The sequence below is a fragment of the Marmota marmota genome, unplaced genomic scaffold (genome assembly GCF_001458135.2).
Source record: "Marmota marmota marmota unplaced genomic scaffold, marMar, whole genome shotgun sequence".
In the NCBI taxonomy this organism is placed as follows: Eukaryota; Metazoa; Chordata; class Mammalia; order Rodentia; family Sciuridae; genus Marmota; species Marmota marmota.
Genome location: NW_025999926.1, coordinates 4,560,677 through 4,570,962, shown reverse-complemented (window position 1 = coordinate 4,570,962; position 10,286 = coordinate 4,560,677). Strand labels below are relative to the sequence as shown.

At 50.1% G+C, this 10,286-nt stretch overlaps 1 protein-coding gene across 1 annotated transcript in view; it reads right to left on the bottom strand.

Moving 5' to 3' along the window:
- Positions 1 to 484: 484 nt before the first annotated feature.
- The window catches only part of Hsd17b3 (hydroxysteroid 17-beta dehydrogenase 3), a 31,516-nt gene continuing 21,714 nt past the window's right edge, over positions 485 to 10,286 (bottom strand). Inside the window, exons 7-11 of the mRNA XM_015503988.1 lie at positions 9,155 to 9,189; positions 7,871 to 7,952; positions 6,898 to 6,963; positions 3,951 to 4,100; positions 485 to 715 (exon numbers count right to left, since the gene is read on the bottom strand). Coding sequence (XP_015359474.1) covers positions 485 to 715; positions 3,951 to 4,100; positions 6,898 to 6,963; positions 7,871 to 7,952; positions 9,155 to 9,189 — 564 coding nt within the window. The remainder of the gene's footprint in view (positions 716 to 3,950; positions 4,101 to 6,897; positions 6,964 to 7,870; positions 7,953 to 9,154; positions 9,190 to 10,286) is intronic.

Sequence of the window (10,286 nt, the reverse complement as noted above, 5' to 3'; positions counted from 1 at the left end):
TTAGGAACATATTCTGTTTTTATTTTTACACACACAGTCTTCCATAGAAACCCAAGTATTAATATAAAAGATAAAGCCGGTGCCCCATGTGTTGAAATGGGGGCTGGGGGACAGAAAGGGGCCTGATACAGGCGTTGCCCCTGTGCTTTCCCCCATCCAATTTCCTGAGTCTCCGAGGAACCCAGTTTCAGAAATTGTGAATCCTCCAAGATAACAGAAGTCCTGAAAAAATTGAGTAACCTCAGATATTCTTTTGATTTCTGAATTTTGTACCTAGCTGTCAAAGTCATTTACTCAGTATAATTGTTTTCAATATTCCAAGAATCAAAGGTTTCTTCTCACTGTGTTTATTTAATAAGCCCCCTGAGACCCTTCGCCAGTGACATCCACACCCCCTCCCCTCCTTACACATAAAAACTCAGAAACCCCTTTACAACGTGTGTTTTTAGGCCACGGTTTTCCCAAAGGTCTCCAGACTTGAGTTCTAGGGCCCCACACAAGTGTGTCCTCTGAGTCCCTGCTCCTCCGGCTCCGGTGGGGCAGGGACCAGCTCCTCTGGTCCCTGCAGGCCAGCCAAGGGCGCCTGGGTCCTGGGCATCTGGGACTCTCTGGTGCTGACGTTCTGCCTCAGGTAATCCGTGTAGCAGGTCAGCAGGAACCTTTGGAAGGCGCGGCTGTAGAAGGCCCAGGCCGGGATCAGGCTGAGAAAGCTGGCCTTTAACAGACAGAAAACTGTGAGTGTCTGGAGAAGAGGGAGCCCAGAATTAAAAATCAAACCCCTCCATTTATAGTCACCGTCTTCAAGAATTGCTTTTTCTGACTATTGAAGTTCTGAAATTTTAGGGTCTTGTGACAAGACCTCAGGGGGCCGCCATGCTCTTGATTCTATTAAAAGGCGATTCCAAGGATCAGAAATGCTGCCCGTCAGCTGATGCTAAGCAAGTAGCAAAGGGGCTTTGCTCTTACCAGGAGAGGAAGCCCTACGTGAAGGCCTGAACCTGGGATCCACGTCTGCCCCCAGGGTGCTCTTGCTAGTCCAGCGCCCCTGGGCCCACCCACTCCCCACACAGCGGGACTTCAGGCAGCCCAGCTCCTCGGACCTGTGCTACTGAGAAGCCAAGTTGAACTCTTCCACTGGCCTCATCACTGAATCAACCCAACGCCTTCCTCTAGAACTTTCTCCCAATTAGAGCTTTTTGGTCTCACAGCAAAATCAGGCCCTCCCATTAGCTTTTGTCTTGAACTAAATGTTTTGGATTAGTCAGCTCAGCCATGAAAAAAATGAATGTATTAATTAAAATTCCAGGCCCCTTGAAAATGTTCCAAAACAATCCCTCCTCGTCTCCTTCTTTTGTCTATCCCCTCCTGAGCTGGAGGGGACATGTAGAAGGAACTAGAAAGTCTGCCCCATCGGGCACAAGTGGACCTACATCCAGCACTACCGCTGCCCGCTGGGGGGTCTGGGGCCAGTGGACTCAGCTCTGAGCTTCAGTTTTCTTGAATTGTAAAAGGGAATCCATAAAGCATGATCTCCCGACATGATGAGGGCCAGGTAGCAGCCGGAGCCACCACCTTGACATAGACTGGCCTGGTGCCTGCCTTAACCTCCTCCTGGGTACCCAGTATGCCATCTTTGCCTTGCCTCTTGGTAAAAGAAAGGTTGCTGTTTACTGTTGATTCAGTGCAATTACCCATCTCTTTAGATTCGATAATCTTCCTAAATCCTAACAAGGGCCAACTGATCTTAACGATTAACATATTTTCATTTCTCTCCTGCTTCTCCGGGCACAAAACTTTCTCTTTCCTAGCCTATGCTAAGCATCTGTCTGCCTAAGAGATGAGAATTTGTTCCCTAAGAAATCCAAAGAGAATGGCCAGGAAAACATTCCACTTTTGACATGTAGGACCGGCCCACGCAGCAAGATGTGTTGCAACAGCATCACACACGATGGTCCCCAGGACACATTTTCCAGATGCAATGGAGGACTAAGACCACAGAGTTCAGAAGGTGGAGGGGATGTCACACCTTCTGGAGATGGCTAACCCTGGAGACCGGCAGGCGGTGGCACCAGGAACACATGCAGGAGGTCTACACCTTTCCTGCCTTGGAGAGGCTGGGTATGGGAGGAGATTAAGAAGTGGTAAGAATGTGCCCTCCCCTATGTGCGGCCTCTGGGCTTATCCTGGGGGCTAGAGAAATCGGGGTAAAAACAGAGAAGTGTGATAAATAAGTAAGTTTGACACTGAAGACCAAGGAGAAGCTATTGCCTTCCCCACTCTGCTGGGGTACAACCCCCAAAATCATGTCAGCAGGGTGAGGTGAGTGCTGGGATGGTTATTAGTGTCCTCTTAACACAGCTGCTTGCTTTTTCCCGCATTGGTGCCGATGCAGAATGCAAGCCGGAGGGCCTCTGTGAGCCAAAGCTGCAGATGGACAGCAGAAGTGACAGAGATTCAGGGGTCTATGGCCGTCGGTAGCTGGGAGGCCCTGGTCACACCATCAACACCCACTTTAGGACCAGCCTGAATCCCAGGACTCCTCTCTGCAACGTCGTTTTAGTAAGAAAGGCAGCCAGAAGGGAGGCTCCCAAGTACACACAACGTTTTTCTCTGTGTGATCGCTTCCTGAACAGCCGGTTTCTGTGATCAGATGAAACCGGGTCCAAACTCATTGACATTTGACTAGTTTTCCTGCAGCCAAATGGAGACCTGGAGGAAAACCACACCAACGACAGGAAAAATAAAGATTTTTTTTTTTTACATCAGGAAGCAGGACTTTATTCTGCAAGATGGAGGAAACATGCTTTGCCCACCTGCCCCAGACATAAATCATCACCACTCAGGAACTGGCAAGCAATGCCCCTTGTGGACCCCTTACAGGGTTCTAAAGACGAACCAGAGCCTGGAAATTCTTTCTTCCCTTAAACATTCTTTCCAAATGTCCCTTGTGTAGCGTGGGTTAAATTGGTGATTCTGCACAGTGCCAGGGTTCCGCGGGAAAAGGCAAGCAATGCGTTAAGAAAGTTCAGTATCTCCTGTCAAAGTCTCTGTGTGTCCCAGGAGGTACGTGATGGGGAACACGGTGCCCAGGGCCATGAAGCCCCTGGCATCCATGAAAAGCTGATAGCCATAGAGGGGACAGGGATGAGAAGAAGGTGGAGGAAAGAGGCGGAGACAGAGGAGACTAATAACCAAAATTGGAGGGGGCTGGAAACAAAGCTACATTGGCTCTGTGTGTGTGTATGTGTGTTTGTGTATGAGTGTGAGTGTGTGTGAGTCTGTGTGAGTGTGTGTGTGTGTGTGTGCGTGCACGTGTTTCAGTATTACCCGCAATGCTCAGCCTCCCTGGGCTTTTTATGTTGGTCTTGCAGCCCAGAAATGGAAAGCACCCCAATGCCACATGCCATGAACCTCATTTCCATATCGTACGGGGTTCGAGGCAGGCTGGACTGAGGCGTGCGTGCTCGCAGGGGCTGACGGTGTGCACCTCTCCTCCGTTCACGTGCTTGATAGTCACGGTGGGATATTTATACCACGGAAATCGGCAAATGATGCAAGTCACAATGGCCCTCCTCTCTTTCCCCTGGAGGGCTGATAGTTCCGTCGACTAGAACAGAGAGCCGAGGAAGAGAGCAGTCCCCGCGTGGAAGCTCCGGGAGTCCTGGTCCTTTTTACCCAAGAGCTCCTGGGAGCCTCTTCCATCCCAAGGGGAAAAGCAAGGCGTCCAAGGAGCTTTGGGCTCCCCGAGGACCGAGCAGCCAGGCCTCCAGCCTGTCCCCTCCTCGCCACAGACTCCCGTTCACTGGCTGTGACCATGTGGCAGCACAGCCACTGGCCTCATGTGGGTGCCATGAGAGAGAAGGGCTGAGTGTCCCAACAGCAAGGAAGACCAGCCACACCCGGCACCTCCCTCCTGTCTGGTTTCAAGGAGAGAAGAAGAAATGGGTTACCAAGACTTCATGGGCCAGGCAGCCACAGGTCTCATCTCCCATCGTGACGTAATTCAGTGATTCTCTAACAAACTCATCGGCCCTCTTGGTGACCATGTTGGTATTCAGATACTTGGTCATTGGGGTGGAAACCGCGTACGGGGTCAGCACCTACAGGGTGAGATAAAGACAGAAGCATGCATGACCAAGAAGGCTCCGTCAACACCCCCTTTACCACCCACTATTTCCCAACTTTTCTCTTCCCATAAAAAGTTTAGGATCCTTAAATATAAAAGGTGTAGAACCAGCACAGAGCTTGGAACCAGAAAGAGAGGGAACAGGAGCTCCCTGGGAACAGGGACGCTGGACTCAGCAAGTGAAAACACAGGAAACGCTAAAGTCCCGGCCAGCAACCAATCAACTTCAGTGTGATCGTGTACACGCGGCATGGGACACACTTACTGCAAAATATCATTCATACTCATCTGAAATTCAAATTGAACTGGATGTTGGATATTTAATCAGAAATATTAGCTATTAGATAAATATTAGATATTCATCTCAGAAAATAATTTCTAATCCATGTAACCAAAGTTGAAGAACTTAAAGCATGTTGGATTCCCACTCTCACACCCCACTTTGGCACCATAATCTGCACAAACGTCATAATCTTTCCTTTCAAAGTAAGAAGAGTAACACGTGTGCCCTGGAATCCACAGCCGTTGCTCCTGGCGTGAGGACCCAATCTGGGGTTTTGTGACTTCCCCCCAGAATCAGAGACCCTGGCATCGTTAGAAGGAAAAAGATCCAGGCTACTTTTCCTAGTTTTATTTTCCTTCTCATCCCATCTGAAATTACCTTGTTTTATAACTGAACATGATTATGTGTCCACCCATCCAATTGAATTGGTTCTTACAGAAATCAATGCTCTGATTAATTTGACACTTTTCATCCAGGGACCTCAAAATGTTCCTCTTTGGGAAATAGCAGGAGCACTGTCAAACCCAGACTTCAGATAGGGAAATAGTAGTAAGTGTTTTCATTCCTACAGTGAGCTTTGGTACGGAAAGGCATACAAAAGAGGAGCTCAGTAAATACGGTTAAACTTGCACATTTACTTAGTCATTAGATCTTCGTGATTAAGCCAGAGAAATCAGGCGCTATTATAAACCTGTTGATGGATGGGAAACTGAGGCTCTCAGATTTTAAATGAGCTAAGACTGCTCAGGGGGTAAGAGCAGAACAGGGGTCGAATTCAAACCCATGCCTGCGGTACACAGGTCCACACTGATTTGACACACATTTATTGAGCACCAACCCTAGAGAAGCCTGTGGTTTTTGAAAGATCACAGCTCTTTTGCCTTCTCACACTTGCTAGGAGGATAGCTCTGGGGTTTGTATCAGGGAAGACGCACCTTTCTCCCACCCCATCTCCTCCCAACTCCCTTGCCTTGTTGAACCCACTCCCTGGGCAGCTGCAGTACCTCTGGTCCACAAGAATCAAGATTAAGTTGATGCTGAGTGTCCCATGGCTAGGGAGCAGCAGGTGGCTAGGGCACTTGTTCATGTTTAGAAGTGACCGAGGCCGGGCACAGTGGCACGTGCCTGGAATCCCAGCAGCTCAGGAGGCTGAGGCAGGGGGATAGATCTCAAGTTCAAAGCCAGCCTCAGCAACTTAGCAAGGCCCCAAGCAACTCAGTGAGACCCTGTCTCTAAATAAAATACAAAAAAGGGCTGGGGATGTTGGGGCACAGCACTTAATTGCCAAAGCAAGATCCTGTAGAATCCAGGCTACATCAACTCTGATGGGTCAAATGACAGCATTCAAGATGGCAGCCTCCCATCATTAACACAATGAGCTGTGCCTTCTGCCGGCTGCCAGTGAGCGGGGAGCATCATGCAAAATGGGACTTTGTGGTCCTAAGCCATGGAGATTTCAGGGGTTTTTCTTGACTGCAGCAAACTTAGCCAGTGTGGAGAAGGTCTGTTGCAAAAGGAAGTGCCAACCCCACTGGGAGTCAGAGTGGACAGCCCCGCGTGGGGGAGAAAGACCCCCCCCCACGGTGAGACGGGCTCATCCGGGCGGAGAAGGGGACTGTGGTACAGGGACACGGCAGTCACAATCACGCACTATGGCCAGGAAAATGTCGCGTTTGGCCAAATTCCTACCATCGACATCGCCTGGGTCATGAGCTATATTCCATTCCTGGTTTGCTGACACGCTCCCCGCGTGGGGGACTTCATCTAAAACCACTGTGTGCAGCCATGAGGATGTCACCCAACCTCTTCCCCGACAGCAATGACAGAACAACACAAAGTGAACACCTCTGTGCATTTAGGTTCTAGAGACCCCTGAACTCTGAACCAAGCTCGTGTAGGTCATCGGCACCTCAGAATGTCACCCGTTTGGTCTGCAGAGGGCAGCGGCCACCCAGCCCTGTTGAGGTGGAAGCAGGTGATCTCCAGGACAGCCCTTCCCTCCCTGCCCGAGAGTGAAGGGTCTCTGGGGTCCATCACAGATCAGCAGCCCCTGGGGGAAGACCCTCCCCTGCCCCCTAGCGGGCCAAGTACCCAGCTTTCCTTTGTTCCGTCTCCACAGTTCCTCCCATGTAAGCCCACCTTGTGAATCTGAGTCAGAGAAGAAACGATGGTCAGACTAGAGCCCCATTTCTGTTCTGACGCAGCATGAGGTGGCAAGGGGGGCCACAGCGTTTTTCAGCAACCACATCCCTGCCTCATTTCCTCCCCCAGCACCTGGGGCACAAGTGAGGGCAGCAGAAACCACAGCAGTAAGTGGGATCACAGTGGCTGCAGCTGCTCCAGCGACCATCACAGGAACCCCCAGAGCATCCACCCAGTCCACCTCCCAACTGGCTGCCTATGCACAGCCAGTCCTGCAGGAGTAGTGGCCCCTGCCCCACAGAGGGCCAGAACTTCCTGTCCCAAGGACGACAGCTCTCTACTTCACCTGGATGATGATTCCTTTTGCTCTGTATTCCGCTTGCAGTGCCTTGGAAAATGTGCACACAAAAGCCTGTAGTAAGAAAAGGAATCACGTAAGGTTCCAGAGCTTGTTCTCTCTGCTACAACCAACTTGCTCGGATTTCAAGGGCCCCCACAGAGATGCTATGCTGCAGAGACACAGCCTGCCTGGAGGAGATGTGGGTCCAAGGGCAGGAATTTTCGTTCCGTAGGATAAAGATTTCAGAGATCTGTTGTATAACACAGCATATTATATACTTGAAAGTTGCTAAGAGAGTAGATCTTCAGTGTTCTCCCCGCAGAACAATAAGTACATGAGGTCAAGGTTACGCTAACAATCATGTCACACTCTATGCACTCCTCAAAGCATATGCCCCACGCTGTGGATCACATGCCAAATTTATTTGTCAATTATACCTGGACAAATTTAGGGCAGGGGACGAGAAAGTAGAGGAAACTGCAGTGACTTGTCATGAGGGGCATGTGCACTTCATCCCCTGGCCTCAGAAGAGGCCCTGAGAGCATCAGGAACATGAATGTGTATTTTAGGATAATATATCCCTGAGGCCATTTAGTGTGAATATACCTCCAGGGCTACTGCAAACCGATTAAAATTCCTGCGGATGCTCTTTCCTGGTAAGGCACGTGCTATCCCAGGGCTGTTTTTGTGACCAGGGCTTGCCAACACCAGGCTAGGAAGTCACCCGGGTCAGTGGGAAGTGAGCCAGGACCCCCAGTCTAGGAGACCCTTGGGCTCAGCCCCTGGGCTGGCTGCGCAGAGGGGGCGTGTCTTTATAATTTGCATACAGACTCCCCATTGGCTAGCTCGCCCTGTACCTATGAGACTGCCTCCAGGCAACGCTCCATCAACCGGCCAGAGCACCCCAAGCAGAGCACCAACTGGGACACCCCCGCTCCCCAGCAGCAGAAGGGAGAGGCGCGGACAGCTGATTCCTCACCTTGGAAGCCGAGTAAAGAGTGTACAGAGGCCACGGGCAGAGTGCTACCCCAGAAGAAATGTTCAAGATGAGCCCCCTCCGCCTAAAAGGCAAAGAAGCAAGGTTCCATTACTTTGCAGCTTGATCCCACCTCAGAGGAAGGAAAGCAAAGGGTCTCCTGTGAGCACCATCCAACTCCAGCCTCCCCAGGCTCCCACGGCTGCCCAGAGCTCTGCTGCCAAGAACAGGAGCTGAACTTCCCCTAAGTTCTTGAGGAGGACACCACACAGTGGTGTCACTCGGCAGCCATGTGACATTAAAGGCTTTTTACTGGAAACAAAGGATCTGCTAGGACAAGGGTCTCCATGTCAAAGTACAGACAGCCAACCCATCAGACAAGACTCAGGGGCAGGGACCTTCCACCCTAAGTATGACCACACGAGCTCTAGGTCTCTCTGGGCCCAGAGAGTCACCCCAAGACAGGTCACGTGTCATATGGTGGAATCCCATCTCCAGCAGAATGATTGATTTATCTAGTTAGTTAGTTAGTTAGTTGTGGTTGGACACAATACCTTTATTTTATTTATTTATTTTTATGTGGTGCTGAGGATTGAGCCCAGGGCCTTGCACATGCTAGTAAAGCGCACTACTGCTGAGCCACAACCCCAGCCCCTCGGGTAGAATTTGACAGTGCATCAGCTCTGCACAAGTCTCCAGGGACCTTGCTTGCCTTTTTGAAATTCAACATCCTCAGTCCTTCCCAGTTAGGTGCACTGGAGTGGGGGGCACAAAACTACAAGTTAGAGCCCCTTCTAAGAAAGATAAACCTATCAACCATTTGCTTTTAATTTTAGGATCTGAGGAAAAACCAGCCCCCCAACAGGTATAGAGACAGGATGATATAAACTCACAGTAAATGAAGGAACTGATACAGTGGAGATTTTTACCCGTCTATCAGAGTCTTCCTTCTGACCAGAGCTGAAATTCATACTAACTAAGACACGCTCTTGGCCTCAGGCCAACTGGCTTCTTTTATGAGTTGATTTTGTTTAATCCAAGGTGTGCTGACACCGCTGCTGCCTCCCTCCCCTGCGTCACACTTGACCTTCAAAGTACGAGTCTGTCTGAGGAGCTGCCTGGCCCAGAATGTTACTTTTCCCCCATAACCTCCGAGTCTTCTCATCCTAGTCTTTATCTCTGATTAAGGCAGCAGCGGGTTGAACGCTGTCCCCCACGTCCCCAGGTTGGTTGACCACCAGGTCGGGGAGGCCCTGTGACTCCACAGTTTTCCAGCAGTGACCTTACCTTGATTCCATGGGTTTCAGAATGAGCTGTGTCATCTGGAAGAGAAGGCCATAGTTAGGCCCTGACCGAGGAAGGAGCCGCCGTGAGCTGGGGGCTTGGGGAAGCAGGTGCTAGAGGGAACTGGGAAGAGAGCTTCATCTTCCAGGTGACCTTGAAAACCGCTGGCCCTCATTAGAGGTCATCCTGACAACCCCAGAGTCTGGCGGGTATCCAGGGGAGGTGACGTACACAAATGGCAAACTGTGTTGCCATTAAAGTCCTCTTGAGAAATGAAGGGACTAGAGAATTAGAGAACTGGCCAGTGGCTGAGAGACTACACCAGGGTTGTACTCTTCATTCTGGGCGTCAGGCAAAAGTGGGCTGGCCATCGTATGCCTCAGCCATGAGCGAGGACCGGGGACTATCAGAAAACCTGGGCAGGACTCTGAGAACATCTCACTCACACCTCTTCAATGCAACAGCCAAGGCACACACAGCCTGCAGTGGCCTGTGACAGCTCCGTGGGCAGAGCAAATTACAAGAAGAAGTCCCTTCCCCATCCCAACCTGCCACCCCTGGAAAGGTCTTCCCTGCTTGTTCTAAGCCTACGTGTTGATTAAAGAAGATCTTTTTTGCCAGGTACAGTAGTGCACACCTGTCATCCCAGCTACTCAGGAGGCTGAGGCAGGAGGATGGCAAGTTGGAGGTCAGCCTCAGCCAACTTAGTAAGACTGTAAGCAACCTGGTGAGGTCCTGTCTCAAAACCAAAAAATTTAAAAGAGCTGGGGATGTGGCTCAGTGGTGGCGCACTCACCTAGCATGAGTACCTAGGTTCAATCTCCAGTATTGCGAAATAATAAATAAATAAATAATGCTTTTTACTAAATAATTACAAGGCACACATTTTAAGAATTAAAAAAGAAAGATGGGTGTGGCGGCACACACCTGTAACCCTAGTGAATCCGGGAGGCTGAGGCAGGAGGATCCCAAGTTCAAAGCCAGCCTCAGCAATTTAGTGAGGCTCTAAGCAACTTAGCAAGACCCTGTCTCTAAATAAATTATAAAAAGGGCTAGGGATGTGGCTCAGTGCTTAAGTGCCCTGGGTTCAATCCCTGCTACAAAAAAAAAAAAAAAAAAAAAAAAAAAAAAAAAA